This window comes from Lichenostomus cassidix, chromosome 8, assembly GCF_008360975.1.
Source record: "Lichenostomus cassidix isolate B80296 chromosome 8, HeHo_3.0, whole genome shotgun sequence".
Classification (NCBI taxonomy): domain Eukaryota; kingdom Metazoa; phylum Chordata; class Aves; order Passeriformes; family Meliphagidae; genus Lichenostomus; species Lichenostomus cassidix.
This window is the reverse complement of record NC_139489.1, coordinates 18,287,508-18,304,389: the sequence shown is the minus strand read 5'-3', so window position 1 is coordinate 18,304,389 and position 16,882 is coordinate 18,287,508. Positions and strand designations below refer to the sequence as shown.

General features: G+C 43.3%; 1 protein-coding gene across 1 annotated transcript; it reads right to left on the bottom strand.

Moving 5' to 3' along the window:
* Positions 1-595: 595 nt before the first annotated feature.
* On the bottom strand, positions 596-15,117 carry SLC71A1 (solute carrier family 71 member 1). The gene is made up of 12 exons (XM_085068185.1): positions 14,876-15,117; positions 9,475-9,570; positions 8,345-8,407; positions 7,610-7,737; positions 6,409-6,523; positions 5,031-5,249; positions 4,630-4,743; positions 4,091-4,162; positions 3,516-3,628; positions 3,263-3,360; positions 2,542-2,705; positions 596-1,937 (listed from the first exon to the last, which is right to left on the bottom strand). Exons 1-12 carry the CDS (start codon positions 14,960-14,962, stop codon positions 1,731-1,733), a joined length of 1,476 nt encoding a protein of 491 aa, XP_084924311.1. The 5' UTR covers positions 14,963-15,117; the 3' UTR covers positions 596-1,730.
* Between the last annotated feature and the right edge of the window lie 1,765 nt (positions 15,118-16,882).

Genomic DNA, 16,882 nt, shown 5'->3' with positions numbered 1-16,882 from the left:
GCTCTGCTCAGTTAATGTTTCAAGAGTATCTAAACAAACATCTCCAGTGTACCAACATTCCCAGCTGCGGTAAGCACCAGAACAGCTCTATTTTATTTACCTTTTCCTGCAGTTTTTTCTCGCTGAGTTCTTCCGCAGGCAGTGCAGTGCCCCAGGCCCAGCGCCCCTGAGCTCCTCGCTCCAGCTGTCCTTAGGTGGCAGTGACTGAAGTTGTGTTGATCTCGCAGTGCAGATGAGCTGCTATCAAAGGACAAAGGAGTGTGGCAGCTTTCTGCTCTCCTAGGCCTCTTACATCAAAAGAGAAACACGAGTGTTGTGGGCAAGGGCAGCCCCAGAGCACAGCAGCTCCGGGCAGGCTGCCTGTAACTGACTGGTTCCTTGGAGCCTGGATCCATGGCCCTGCTGTTCCACTGGCTGTCCCAGGAGCCAAGGAGCCAACTGCAGCCAGCCTCAGCTGCTGGGTGCTCAAGGCTGCTTTAGCTAGCACAGAAAGTTCCATGCTGGACCTCTACTCCAGATGACTTTTCCCACCTGCTAAAGGATAACACACATGCAACTACAGCACTTCTCTTAAGGTTTGAAGAGACATTCACTATTATTTAAAAATTCATTAAAATATTCAACTTTATTAACAGTATATTTACATTTTTTTCTCCTGCTCTTGGTCAACCATGGTGAATGTTCAAAGGTAAAAAAGCATTAAGCAATAACCACAAGATGAAAACATTTTAAACCTATACAATACTTTATACACAAATTTATACAAAGGAACACTTAAATAATACAACTGGACACAAAAATATACACTTTTAGAGAAATTCACATCAGTAATTGTATAAAGCTCTCTTCTGTACTAAGGGTCCTGAAAATTTAGGACTAAAACTTTAGCTCTGTAATGCAAAAGGGTTATTGTGACAGTCCTCAAAGGCCACTATATAGCACACGGACAGATTCAAGGCTATCAGCTTATAGAGTTCAGTCTGTGTATTCAAGTTTTGAGGTCCTTTATGATTCGCAAACATCAGAAATAGAGTGGTTTAATAAACGGTACAGAGGAAAGCAGAGGTTTAGAGCCAGTATTAAAATTTGTAGGCCCAAAACACCCACTTCATATTTCAACAAGTGTTTGATACACCCGACCGTTTATTCAAAAATAGAAAGAGTAAATGCACTTACATAAAAATAACTTTTACCGTTCAGCAAGCGTGCTCGTGTGATTTTTATATTAGTACAAACTTAAAAAAAACCTGCCATGTGACTTTGAAAAGAAATGATACCAATTCACCTCCCTACTTAAGTACATTTACATTAAGGCTTTGAATCATCTGACCCAAGATTTTACAACATTAAAACAAATGGGTCCACATGGATGCCAGTCTGTCTCATTGAGACGTAGCATGACTAGAATTAAAGCTCACCACCGTAAGGAAACAGAAGGACACATGCTCATGCCTTGACTCTATTGTTTGTCTCTGAACTAGAATGTAAAGGTTAGCAGTAACAGTATTTCATGGCAAGAGACAAGTATGTAACAGTTTGTTTATAAAAGCAAGTAAGTTTTTAGTTCAATGGCAACATCTTTGGAGAAAGTTCCTGTTTTAATTCCTACAGATTTCATGCAGAAAGGTATTTCTTAAGATTACCTTAAGAAATTACATTTTGATGGAGTTGGAATGTGTATCCCAAACTGCTGATGAAAGAAGAGTCCAAAAGGTCTTCCTGGATTTTTGTCATACATTTGTATCTTGCAGTAATGGTTCTTTAGCTTCACCAGGAGCCTGTGGGCTGTGGGGATGACCGTGGCTGCCACAGTGTTTCTTCCAGTTGCTGGATCTTAAATTTAGGTTTGTGTGTTCAGGAATAAACAAGGCAACAAGTAGTGCCAACAGCACAGAGCACGCTCCAAACAAGAATGGAGGTCCAGGAATTATGGAATTCTGGAAACAACAATAGTAACACCACAAAGTGTTAATGAGCCTTTAGACACACATTAACAGCCTACAATTGCTAATTACCCACTTTCAAGATTGGGAAGAGCTGTTGCTTGACACACTAGTGAATACAGTGCAGGCTTTTAGAAAGAATGTGAAAGAACTTTACATCCTAAGATTTAGGGCAAGGGAGCACATGGTTCTTATTAATGCTGGCCAACTTTCTTTTCTAGTGCAAGTTCTTCCTGCTGAGTTTTCCCAACAAATTAGTATCTATTAGGAACTAAAGAAAATAGAGAGCTTGGTTAAAGGACAACAAAACAAAACACGCCATTGGTATCTGTCCATCCTTCCCTCAAGGTAGTCTCTTCACAAGGGTCACGGTTGTCAATGACTATTTTAATTTGAAAATTAAACTAAACCAGTGCATGTAATTAAACAGATCAGTTAAACAATCCTTCCCTAGAGGGAATTAGTAACCTCTTTCTACACTCTTTATTTCTAGTTAGTGTAACAAAATGTAACACAGCATCAAACTCAATAACTGATAGGCAGAGGAGCCCTTCCTAACAACTTCTTTTTCGAAGCAGTAAGTAAAGAAGAAACATACCTGTTGTAAGTGGTATTGTGCAACCACACTACCTCCTGATGGTGATTCGGGCATGGGGAGTTCATTCAGTTCAACGTGAAATATATAGAAGATGAAACCATAAAGTGCTGGTCCCAGACCATTACACAGTCCTCGAATTCCTGTAATCATCCCTTGAACAACACCTGGCAAAAGTCAAATACATGTTCTTACCAATCTGTAGTTAACTACTTCTAATGAGTTTATTGACTTCACCTTCACACTGAGGCAAGCAGGAAAGCTCCAAGTAGTGGTGTACTATGGGTAGGAGTAAAAAAGGGGCACAAAGAGCTAATAGTTTTCATATATTCAAGTGGGTTTTTCCATCTGCCTCTAGCAGAGGGCAGTACCTGCCATGCTGAGCTAGTTCAGAGGCCAGGAGATGGAAATAATCCTGCTGTCACTGTCTCACACAGGAGAGAGAGCACTGTGAGCAACAGCAGGGAGCAGAGAGAGTGCATTAAGTTTGCTAAGTATTTTGCTACCCTAGGGACCTGTTGAAGGTTTTCCCTCTACTCCAGAAGTATGTGGTACACACACAGTGCAGTTTCCAAGCAATCTGGATTTAACATGTGGTGCCCCTAAGCTCAGGTGTCTGGGCTGCCCTGCCGAGACTGAGCCTGGCTGACGAGCACCAGAGTCCAGTACATCTGTCTGCACTGTATTCCTTGACTAGAATTCCAAGAAACAGGACAAAACCTACCCTGCTGGTCGGCATCAGCAGTTCGTGAGACCAGGGCGCTGACAGCTGGGAAAGTAATGCTGGACATGGCAGCCACAGCGCCTGCTGCCCACATCATCCTGCAAAACACACACTGCAGTGACTGCTCTGGGGTGCAGCTCTGCCTTGGCAGCACAGACATGCTGGATTGGATATCCTGCACTCACACCCTTTGGAGAAGGGATAAAATGCAGACCAGCCCTGCATCAGTCAGACTAAAGTGAAATATGCATACCATGGTTCTGATCCAAAGCCGTACCAGGCCAGCTGCAGTATTTGAAATCCTAGGCCCAGCAGAATGGTGTTCTTATTTCCAATGGACCGCATCAGTAAACTCAACACTATTGTCTATAACAGAGAGGGGAAAAATAAAGTCAGAAAAATAACATCTTATTCTAAATGTTAAATACAGCTAAGTTAATGAGGTAATGAATTAAAAAAACAACCAAAAAAATGAAAACATTTCATTCTCTATGTCAAATACATGCAAATAAATTAATTTTAAGTGAAATTCTTCAAAAGCAGTACTTGCCTCTACCAAAAAAACCCCACTCATTTAGCAAGTAATATGACCAAACCCTCACCCCCTCTTTGATGCACAAAGGATTTAGTTTTCCCTTCATGAACTAAACCCTTACTGTCAAGTGTTTTCATCTAAGTTAGAGTCTTAAGCAATTGTTAGCGATTTAGAAAAAAACAGCCACAGAAAAACTGAGTCATGTTTATGGAACCACAGTGTTCCCCAAGTTCTCCACAGTGCTTCATTCTTTTCAACTTGCCAAATCAAGGATACCCAGAGCACTAACTCACCTGTGCAATAATGGAAAGAATCCCAAGGACTGCTATAAATGCTGCAACACTTTCAGATGAAAATCCCATTATCTATATTAAAAAAAAGGCAATTTGATTATTAACCATAAACCATGTGTCATCATGTCACAAACCCAGGCGAGGGAACACACAATGCAGAAGACCAGTATTATTCAGCTCCACATCTTTTTTTTTTAATTATATCAAGCAAGTAAATGAAAATAAAGGGTCATAAATAGAAAACAATTTAATTGTTCCCTCAAAAATTAAAACCAGTTTAACGTACTGAACCTTGCAGTCCAAGAATAAAGCAAATTACAAAATACAATAAATTGTTTTATAACTCATTGACCACTCCCCTCTCATTTTGTCTGTCTACAAGAGAAAAACAGAACAGCAAGAGGACTTAAGTCAGTTGCTGGAAGCTTCTAAATTATATGAGTTTTCTATACTTTCCATACTAGTTCAGTAATACTGAAAACTATCTTAAATCCTGTATAGTTACTTTTGTTCAAATTCATACCAAAATGTTATGTTACCTGTCTGAGGTATAGGAAGAAGCTGGAATATTGGCCTGCCTCTGGGAGGTAGGAAAGAAAGACTGTAATGCAGATTAGCAGCACAATGGAGTCCTGGCCGACTTTCTTCAGGGACTAAGGCAAGAAAAAAGAATTACAAAACATTACACCTTCAGTTTCAAAAAGCATCCCTAGCTGGGCTCTGAAAAGCCTGACAATTACTGAAGTTTTGTGGCACCACCAAAGCATTCCCTGCATGTTTAGCAAGAGTGTTGGCAAAAGTATCACCAGTGAAGCAAAATCAAGCTTGAAGAAATCAGGCTTTGTTTTTTAAGCCTGGACTACAGTAAATTCAGTCTCTTCCCTGTCTCCAAAGCTCAGTATCTACAAATAACAAAATATTCCCTATTTAAGTAGCTTACTGCAAAGGGGTCAGCCTGTTCCCACGAAATGGGTGCTCCCCAGGACGCTGGCCTCATCTTCTCTGGCAGCGATTCTGGCACAGCAACAAGGATAAAACAAATGTCTAACAAGGCTATTGCTGTAGCCAGCACCACCACCAGGCTGTCTCCGTACGCTCGGCCAAGGTAGGCACCGATAGCAGGGCTGGTGACTAAACTTGCTGCAAAAGTTGCTGAAACCTGAAACAAATAACAGCTGGTAAGATTTTCAGTGAGACAAATGAGCAGTGTTATTACCCACATTTACTCCTTTTCAGAAGTCTAACCATTTTAATCAGGTAGTGATTAAAGTAACCATTTTTCCTATGCCTACACGGTAGCAGCTGTGTATTTCAGACAATCACAACTTTCCAAGAAAAACTTTCTTTTTCAGGTAACTGGACAGCCATGTGATGCTCACAGCACTCTCGCATGTACTGACATAATTAGGTTTAATTAACTATAGACTCTGCTAATACCTCTGGGAAGAAATGAGCTGTATTTAATCTTCATATTAGTGAAATAGGCAATGTCTATTTCACTAGAAATAGACTAGAGAAAAAAAGTCACATGTATAAAGGGTATATTAAATGTCATATCCTGGTTAATCCAACTCAGTAGTTCTCAGTTAACCAGCTGGCCTTGTGAAAGATGTTAACTTAAAAACTGAACAAACATAAAATATATTTCTTAACATATGTCAATCCCGGATGTGTACAGGAACAAAGAAACTATGTAGTTTTTTATCCATTGCTTTCAGCTCATCCTGCTGGATGGTAATGGATTTTATAACTTAAAAACAACAAATAATTCTGCTAATCCACAGTAACATAAAGCTGTAAAGGCCCCTGGGACCTGGCAGGTTATCAAGAGATAATGGAGAAATAGAGGTGAGTTGTAAGAACTTAAAACAGACAAGAAACTTAGCTACGTTTGTTCTGAACTGCAGCACAGCAGAGTGACTGGAGACACAGGCAGGGACAGTCAAATATCTCACAATGGCACTTCCAGAACAAAAGGTGAAATTTTCTTTGAAAAGATGACAGAGTAGTACCAGTGTGGGCAACAATGGTGGAATAACTAAAGCCACTCAAATGACATCATTAAGACTGATATCAGCCATTAAGACAGACAAGCAAGACAGCTTTTAACAGTCATGTTTTGTTCCCTTTAGAAGCAGGATATTCAAGAGACAAGACTGGATGACAGGAACAATTAAACAGAAAAACTTGACTCCAAATTAAAATCAAATTAAAATCAACTTTCCACAGAAGAAACAAAAATGCAGTTTTGAAAAGCATTACAAACTGAAGGGCTTAGTACTGAATACCACAGAAAAAGAGCCCCAGATAATACATACCAAACCATAAGCCATGCTTCTCTCATGTTCTTGGGTTATGTCTGCTACATATGCAAAAACTACAGAAAACGTCACCGCAAAAACTCCAGACACGGAGATTACAGCGAAGTACCACCTAAGAACATGATAAAAAAAATTAGAACAGCTAAATAGAAACAAAAAGTCTATTCAATCCAAGTACAGTTAAACAGTAAATCACCTTGTCCTACTTATACTGACAATTTACTGAGATAATCTTGAATAAAGCCAATGTGAATGAGTCTTGATAGAGCTATGTAACTCCAGTGTGCACCAAATACAAACAGCATGATTTTGTAACATCTACAAAAACCTGCTGGGATTAAGTACTACTAGGAAACGAGGGGTTCAACTAATAAATTCAACTGATCTATGACCCAAAGCAAATTAGGAACTTCAGTATTTTGAGAACATGATAATTGGAAGGCCTCAACATTAGCCATATCTTTATGCTATAGCCACTAGCACTTGGCATTTAAACCTTAACACACACTTAGAAACAAGCTCCTGAAGAGGGATGAGCAGCCTGTGTGACCAGAGAGAAAACGGGAAAGGCTGACGGAGCTTCCTGAACACCTGGCACTGCCCTGTCAGTGCAGGCTGTGGCACTGCTGCTCCAACCTCAGGAACAGCACAGGGGTCAGGGAGCAAGCCCAGGGCTCTGACTCCTGCCCTACCTGGCCAATGTTCCAGCCACTTAACAGGTCTACAACAACATGAACACAGCATGAAAGCTGGTGGATTTTAGAATTTGAAAAACAAACGTGTAAAACTGCAGCAACAGTGTAGGTTACAAACGGTTACTTCACACATCCGCATTAGGTAAGGGTTTGATTTCAGTGTTGCTGGCTGCTCTCTCAGTGAGAACTGTGGCCACAATCCAGACCTGCCCAGTTCTCTGGACAGCGTTCTCCAGCTTTGGCAGATGTGCTGGAGCAGGATGTGGGCTTACAGCAAAAATCAGCAGATCAAAATCAGCAGCTATTGAAATTCCGACCAAGGCCTTTGGCCTCATGGCAGCTGCTTCAGGTTCACTGTTCCCCCAACTTTGCACAGAAGTAATACAAAGGCCTCAACCTCCCATGAAGCATGAACAGCATTTCATTAACAATGCTACAAACATAAGCATTAGATAGCAACCTTGAAAAGCAACAGGCAATCTGGTGTGAAACAATTTACTAACCATGGGCTGATCTTCATTAGTGGTATTGGTGCACAGGTGAAAAATACTGTTAGCAGCAGGAAGGACTTTCGTCCCCACACATCAGACAGGGCACCTATGAGTGGGGCACTGAGAAACGACAATAAGCCCTAAGTGAAACAAAATGTTTGAAATTAGAACTGAGTGGTGAGACTCATGATAGCTGACCACAGTCCAAGAGCACCATGGGCTCTAGTCTGATCCAAGTCAGCGACTACAGTGCAATGCACCAAAGGCAATGTGGCCAAGCATCACTGATCTTCTATCCCATGTCTGGTTACATAAAATTTGAGACCTGTCACCTCAGAACTACACAAAATTCAAAATGCAGATGATCCAGTTATACTAGCAGTTTCATGAACTGCGTTTTATAGTCTTATCTACTTCACATAAATCTAAGTAATTGAAAATACCCTACTGGAGCAACAAGCTCCAAGTGAAAAATTATTCATTTTTAGCACCATATGTATCATTTGGGATTAATCAACTTCCTTTTTATTTGCTGAACCCAAACAGTAGATACAGACTGAGCAATACCTTACTAAAAGTAAAAAGATGCACATTTGCCCTTTTAGCAGTGATTTATTCCCATTTTATTTATACTGCAAAAGCTGTATTGAAAAACCTCTTGACTGTTTCTCTCAGTTGGCAGTTATTTCTATATTCCTCCCACCATTCACATTAAGCTATACCTGTGATTAACTTCTGTCAGCTTACCTTTACTCCTTGAATTAGACCATTCATTAGAAATGTATGTTTTGGGAAGGTTTCATGTAAAACCTGGAGAAGAAATATGAATACTGTCATTTACACAATATTAACTACAAGTATTGCTCATGATACAATCAACTTCATGATGCACACTAGTTTTTTTATTTTCACAGAACACAGAGTAAAAAAAAGGCAAACCACAAATAATGTGATTAATGTTTAATTTGCATAGAAGGAATTTTGAGATTTCAGTGCCTGAAAACTAAATAAACCACAGAGAGCCTAGAAAATTATCTCAGACCAGACTCTCCACATGTTATTGTGTCATCTGTTGGGGACTGGGGAGAGAGATAGAGGAGAGACATCACTATCCTGAAGTGGCTCTCAGTTTTGTGAGCAGAACCCAGAAATGCAGGGGTCTCAGTCTGATTTGTGCTAGATGAGGATTCCATTCAGTGCCAATGTGCAGTTTATACCCAAGAGACTGTTCATGGATAACATCAGCTTTCAGAGCAGCACCAAAACTGCATTTTAAGTGGAGTTGGCTTGGAAGATTTTTAAGCCTTCACTCCTTTTAATTTGTCAGCACGTATCACTCACAAATTAAATCCAAATTAAAAGCAACCAACTACATGAGAAACTACATTGGTATGACTGTCTCACTAATCACAGGGATGCTTTGACTGGTTTAACAGGGTCTGTGCTCTCAAGCTTCTGCTTAAAACACAGCCAGGTCAGCAAAGACCTCCCTATCTACATTTGTGCTTGCACAATGTTACCACAATTCAAGCGTATTTTTGTCCTCACATTTGTAACGTGCCAATGTTTTATGGCACCTTGAAAGGAAAGAAGATAATTTCATTACCACCTTACTGGTTTCAATCAGAAAAAATTTACATGTAAGCTTGAGTATTAGCAGACTTGCATGTGAACAGCTATGCTACACTATTACACTGCTATAATGAAATAAATGAAATTTCTGATATCATCTATAAATATGAAACTTTTCACTGGCACAACATAGCAGCTCAGTGATGTGTTATTTTGATTTCATGTAATTCAGAAGATGCTTAGTGCCTTTACAGTAATTGTCCCACCTCCCATACAGTGAGAAAAAGCATCCAAGGATCACCTACCACCAGAGTGGGAGCTGTCAGGAGTCCCCAAGCAAAAAACTCCAAGAAGATCACGATAACAGCGTGGTAAACACTAGGTGAGCCTATTCCTTGAGGCTGAAACAGGAGAAAAGACAGGTGACTAAAACATCTGATAATCCATCAGTGTCATGAGAAATGCATCTGAACACTATAAACAGAAGAATTAACAATGAGACAGGACTGCAAACTTGGGAATAGTTACCCAAGCTAACTGGTACAGCATGAAATTCCTTCCTTTAACCTTTGACACTAATGTCCTGAAGTATCCTACTCTTACTCTGCAGAATCCTTCAGAGCCATCCCAAAAAATAAACCACTTACACTGCTAATCTCAGTAACAAGAATGCTACAGGGGAAACAGACTCTTCTTCAGAGAATTAGTCTGTTTTCCTTGAGCTATGCTTAATTCTACACAGAGCCACATGGAACCAAGCTTCCATGGTTTCAAAACACAGCAGTGTTCAGTCTCAGCCATCCCCAAGTCTCACTACCTGGTCTATCAAACACTTCTTCTGTTACTAAAAGGCACCACTGCTGCATACAAAATATAGCTCTAAACCAGGAAAGAAACTAAAACAATGAACACCAGAAGCAAATCTCAGGAACAGCACTGATCACTTCCCAAATACTGAATGTAGGCCTATCAGTTATAGTGTGCTTCAAATGCACAAAGAGACGCAGATAAAAGATTTGACAAAAGGAACCTGAAATTCTTCACTGATTTAGCAGAATCAGACATAGCTTTTGAAGAGAACAAAAAGAGCATGGCTGGGACAACCTGCTCATCTTGTAGACTCTGTAAATGCTGTCAAACAACATGCCACAGTTCAACATTTGCAAATTAAGGATAGGGTTCACTAATTATTTTCATTTGAAAGCAGTATGAATAAGTCCTCAGAAATCTCATATGCATTCTTTCAACTTAGAAGTGCTGCATTAACATCTACTTTGCCAGCTTTGTGCAAAGGTGAGTTACTAACAAAGTGGCCCTGATGTGATCAGACCTGGCAATCACACTGAGGACTCCCAGGCTAAGGACCTCAGTGGCTTCTCAGGAAGGCTCAGAGGGATTTTTTCAATGTGTATAAGTAGCTGATGGAAGGGTAAAGACAAGAGCCAGACTCTTCTCAGAGTGTCAGTGACAGGACTGGAGGCACACACTGACATACAAGAAATTACACTTGAACCTCGAAAAAACAACCCCCCTTCAAAAACGTTGCTCAGTGAAGCGTGGAGTTTCCATCCTCCAACCCCCACTAAACACAGCCCTGCGCAAACCACTCCAGCTGACTCTGTCTGGGGTAAAAGACTGGGGTAGCTGGATTACAGAAGTTGGAAGTGCCTTCCAGCCTCAATTACTACACAACTTAAAGGTGCAGCTTGGTAACACTGGAGTCTTTCATTAGGAGATTTACGCAAGCCATACTTAGCTTTTCTTTGTAGATTCCAACATTTCCAACATAGAAAAAAGAAAGGTTATTGAACAAATGTAGGAAATAAGTACAGAAAACCTCACTGTCTACTCACCCCTATTGCTAGAAAATATCATAGTTTTCAAAAGTACCCATATCAATCTGTAAAAGGTGAATTACAAAAGTACTTCAGCACCATGCTATTTCTCTTTCCCAAGCCCTCTTCAGTAAACACAGACATACCATACAGATATTTCTGCTATTTTTTTAGCGTACTCTCCTAAGGAGGTAAATCAACAATCTTTGTAGGTACAGAAAGCTGCTATAATTATCTTCTCTTCCCACAATTCCTTTCCCTTTCCACCCACAATCCTTATTTTAGTTTTCAGTTAAAAATTTATCCAGCTCTGCACAAACTGTAAGCATCAATGTTAGCTGTTTGACTCAGTCTCATAAAATCAGGTTCATTCTGATAGCCCCCAGATTCCTGTCACGCTGCTGGCTCGTGACTCCCCGGGGCATGACAGACAGTGAGGGAGGTGTCACAAACCATCCCACCCCTCCTAGCATGGGGGTCAAGAGCACATCCATTCACAGCAAACACGAGCTCAAAGGCCATCTGTCCCCATTCTGTCCTCGTCCAGCTCCAGGCAGCTCTGAGACCACACGCACAAAGTGAAACAGCAGAATGAAAGCAGTGGCTGTTCTGGACAGGGGAAATGCTGGTGACTTTAGAGGCCTCAGGTGGGTGACTGCTGCCCCCTGCAATGTCATCCAGCTGTAGGCAACACCAACAGAGCTTTCCAACACACTGGCAGAAACAAACAGAAGTGACATTTAGATCACTAGGGTTCAACTTCCCTGATTTCTTGTTGCTAGTGCTCACTTATCACAGGTACTGTTATTTGTTCTTATCTATAAAAAAAGAAGTAACTTAGTCACATTTAGATCATCAACTCTATGGCCATTTTTAAAGGTGGTTGCAACTATCAAGCAGCAAAGATGCTTCTGAGGTGAAAGAGAAGAGGAAGAAGATGAATAAGCAGTTACATTGTAGTGCATTAAGACATATTATAAGCATTCAGTCCACAGGGTTTCAGTACCAGTCTGATGCATCCTCCTGCCCCAACAGGTACAGTGCAGGTGCTGGCTTTTCAGCCTTACTCTACAAACCTGCCTCCTGTGCTTTCCAAACGGGCTAACACTGTGTAATGCAATGGCCTAAATGCAACTGAATCAGAAGGCCCTACACCTGCAAAGAACAGATACAGAGACCTTGTGAGAACAAGCTGGAACTGAGATGTTCCCATCAGAGTAAGAGCAACCCTTCTCTGTTACCAGTGTCCAGAACAGAGCGTATTTGTGCCTGGCTAAACCTGCGGCACAATCAGGGCTCCAAGAATGTCCTTTCCTCTGGTTATAGAGAGGATGTCTTCAATTAAACATTTTGTACTGTTGGTCATACCAGTGATAAAAACTATACATAGCAGGCAGGCCTAAGCATACACATCTGACAACAACAGAATAACTATCAAAGCAACAAAGGCATCCAGCTGCTCCTCTGCTGGAAAGGAAAAAGCACCAAATGAAGTCCTAATCTCTAATTCATTTTGTGACTGCTTCAAAAATGCATCATTGTACATAAGAGGAATACATAAAGGAAGGGAAAATTAAAATTGTTGGGAAAAAAAGGTGTTGAAACAGAGAAGTTGTGGCTGCCCCATCCCTAGAAGTGGTTAGTGCCAGGCTGGATGGGACTTTGAGCAACCTGGCCGATGGAAGGTGTCCCTGCCCATGGCAGGGGGCTTGGAAATAGATGATCTTTAAGGTCCCTTCCAACCCAAACAATTTATGATTCTATGAAACCACTTCACAGGTGTCACTGCCTCTCCTTTGGTGAAATCTGACAACACACACTTGAGTACACACACCATCGCACATTTTCTCTGTGACAGAGCTACTAAAGCTGTAAATAGAAAAGAACAAAAATACCACCATGCACCAATCCAACCTCGTGCACCACCCACTGCCTTGTCAAGGGGACCCAGCAGAAACTGCAGTGGGAGGAGAGGCTTTGCAGAAACAATGGGTGGGGTTTCCTTCTTGCTTGTTTGGGATTTTTTTTGGTTCCCCATCAGAAACTCTTTCTGCATATGCCACTGCCTCTTTAACCATATGTACATTCTTTCTGGTTCACACCATTTTCTCTGATGTTAAACAGTTCCAAAATGAACCAATCAGGATGGAAAGTGTACACCAAGATGCTTGATTAATTACTGGTTTGCCAGTGGGAGACATTTATGACACGGGGGCCATTTTCAGGTACCTGCTTCCCACAATGTCACACCTCATGCTGGGTGACAAAGCAGCTGAGGACACTGAGCACTGAAGACTAACTTAACATCTCAACAAATATGAAAAAAAAATCCATGCCTAAAGTTTGTGCTGTCGTTATAAAGGATACTCAGCTGTATCAGACTCCATAACTTAAAAAATGTATTTAAAACAAATACATTCGCAAACATTCATTTGAAGGCAGAAAGTATTACAGGCTGAACGTCTTGTTGTCTAACAATCTACATACTTTCATCTAATGTTTATGGCCCATTTTTCCAGTGTTTTCCAAAAACTAAATTCATATAGAACTCATGGGAATTTGCACTTAGCTTTTGAAACTGGTGGGAGGCTCTGAATGCTGCACTACAACTATCACTGAATGCAGTTAATTGTAACATTGTTTCCCCTCTCTTGGCAAGAAAGTTAAAGTCGAGAGGTTAAGGACACTTGGAAACACACTGTATCTTAATCAATGATACTCCAGAGAGACATTATGAAGCACCACGTCCCCCGAGTAACAACGTTTACTCTGTACCACTCATTCTAAAATGCTTGCATTTACCATTTGTACAAGATAATGTCACACATTTCTATCTTTACAAAGAGCAGCAACAGATCCTCGAAAACACCAACAATCATCACCAGAATTCGTTTTGCTTTGTAACACTTAAATAATCCAGACAGTTGGCCACCTCAATGAACAAGTATAGTGACTCTGACACCTGCCACTTCTCCATTATTGTTCTAAAAAAGACAACTAAAGGGCTAGCAGCAAGTTAGTCTGCCAAGATGTCTCTTGTGAAATAATAGCACTGTATTTAGAACAGGGCACATCGAAGCTACACAGTGCTACACAGTGGAAAAAAATCCAGGGGCAATGATACACTGGAAGTAATGGCACTCATCGATATAAAAAAAAAAAAAAACCACCAAAAAAGTACCCAAACCAACCCCAAGCTCCAGTAGCCAAAACACTTAACAGCTTCCTTGCTTTTTAAAATTTATGTATTTAAGAGGAAGCAAAATAGTGGGAGGAACCGCAAAACCTTTCTTCCGGGGCCCTTTGCGGGACTTGTCAGGCGCTGGCGCCTGTCCCCGTCGCGGGCCCGTTCTGCCTGCCCGGGCACAGTGGGCACAGGAGGCACAGGGGTCCCCGCCCGGCGCCGGCAGCCCCCGGCCTGCCCGCACGGCCTGCGCTGCCTCGGCAGCCGCCGCTCGCAGGAACCGCGCTCTGCCAGGCGGGCTCGGACACTCCGCTCGCCTCGGGCGGCACTAACGACCCGCCGTGCCCCAGGCCCGGCGCCCGAGGCCGCGCTCGCTCCTGCGCCCCACAACCCGGCCCACGCCGAGGAGCAAACAGCACTTACGGGCAGGGCAAAGCAGCCCGACGCGCTCACAGGTGCTCCCCGGGCAGCCGCTCTGCGGACACCGGCCCGAGCTGCCGAGCGCCGCCATCGGGGCTGCGGCGGCCGTGAGGGCACCGCGACCGACACAGGCGGGGCCGCCCGAGGGCCGCGGGCCCACAGAGCCCCGCCCCGCCCGCCCGGGGCCGCTCCCCGCAGCGCCGCGGAGCCCGGCGCCCCCCGCCGCCGCCAGCCGCCCCCCGGGCCGCCCCGCGACCCCGGCCTCACCGTCCCGCCGTCCTTAATGATGATCTTCTTGGCCAGCATGATGCTGCGGTTCACGGCGCGCTTCTTCTTCTTCCCCGCCTGGGTCATTTTACCATCGCACCCCGGGGGCGGCACCAGCGGCGGCACCAGCGGCCCCTCCCGGCTCCCTTCGGGCCTCGGCTCCCTCCGTCCCTCCGGCGCGGCCGCCGCCACCCCTCACGCGCCCGCCGCCATCTTGCGCAGCCCCACCGCGCGCGCAGCCGGCGCTGCGCATCACGCGATCGCGCCATTGGCCGCGCGCCGCTCACGTGCACGGGCGCCCCGCCCCGCCCCGCCCCGCCCGCTCCGGGAAGAGGGGAGCTGCGCCGGGCAATCAGCGCCTTGGGAACGCGGGCGGGAGCCGCCGCTGCCGGGCCGGGCCCCAACCCCTCCGCCGCTCCGCACCCCGAGCCTCGCAACGCCGCGGGATAAAGCACGCCATCGCGGCCCCTCTGCCCCGCGGGAGCCTCAGCTTCTCATCCGCCCCCCTTCCTCCCAGCCGCACCGAAACAACCGGCCCCGCTTCCTCCCTCCCGGAGCTGCTGAGGCGCCCGGGGAAAAGGAGCAAAGGAAGGCAGTTTGTACGGGATATACCTGAGATTCCTGGAGCCGGAGTACACAAACACAGCTCTAATCCACCCTAAAGATCCAACTTGGAGACAGACATTCTGCTTTCTCACTGCCAAGTTTTAAACCTAGTTTTTGAAAGCTCCAATACCTTCAAACGGGCAGGTCATCTCAGGTTCTGATTTACCTCAACGCCCCCAGGTAGTAAGATAAGAGTGATCAGCTTTCCCATGGCAGCATGCCAATTAGTGGAGAAAATCTTTTAGAAACATGTGCTGGCATTATTCGGTTTTCTGTGGCTTATAAACTCCTCAACTGATGATGTCTGGCACCACTAAAGAGCAACAACTGTCCATCCTGTACTGTTACATTCACCGTATCAGATACAAGTCTGTATGGCCGTATCCACGTATCAGATACAAGTCTCTATGGCCGTATCCACGTATCAGCCTTTTCTTCATGTTCTTAGTCCTCCATCTTTCAGCTGTCTTGCTGATTACCTCCATCTCCCCAGCTCCTGCGACATCCCTGTTTTCCCCAAAGCCTCAGCTACACATGAACAGCTTCCCTGTCCCTACTAACAGTGGAATCTCGTCCCTAAGACAGAGACTGGCACTGCAGCTCGGTGTCAATCACTCACCGCTTAAGATCATGTGGGCTTAAGTTAAACCCTTAGCCTTAAGATCAAGCACATCTTATCTCATCATAATGCACCTTTTAAGGAATTTAGAGCCACAGCCCTACTCAGACCAAAGGATCTAGTCACGGTGAGACAAAGACTAGCAGGCTTCAGCTCATGAAACAAAGTGTGGGTCTAGCGGGTCTGGAATGTTTGCTATTATCAGTCATTTGTTGCAAGTCTTAAGCTGTCACATGAAGTATATGACAATTCTGTCCCACTTCTACTCGAAAAGGAGAAGGGTCCTAAAATGTTGGCATAGTTTCAAGGCTGTTTCTCAAAGTGCTATTAGATTTTGGTGGGAAAGTCACACACAGATATGTGTGTGACATGTATGAGACTCACGTAAAAGAAGTCAACTACACAATGTCAGCAAAGTCATTTGGTAACTGGGCTGACATGACAGTTGGTTTTCTATCCACACCTTCATATTAGACCAATACCTGTTACCAATGTCATTATCTCAAAATAAATGCATTTAAGTATCAAGCTTGTTCACACAGACAGAGCACACGATTCATATAATGAGAATGTAGAACAAACTCGAATAATGAGAATGTAGAATAAACTTGCTTTTGCTGTCACGAATTTTAGCCAGACACGTTTTCAAATATGAAACTCCACTTACCTACACAAATCCTGACAAATAATGTGCTCTAACATTATTTAACTTATATATTAACATGACACTAACCTTAATATTTAACACTATTTGACACAAACTCCTGAAGAGAAACAAGAAT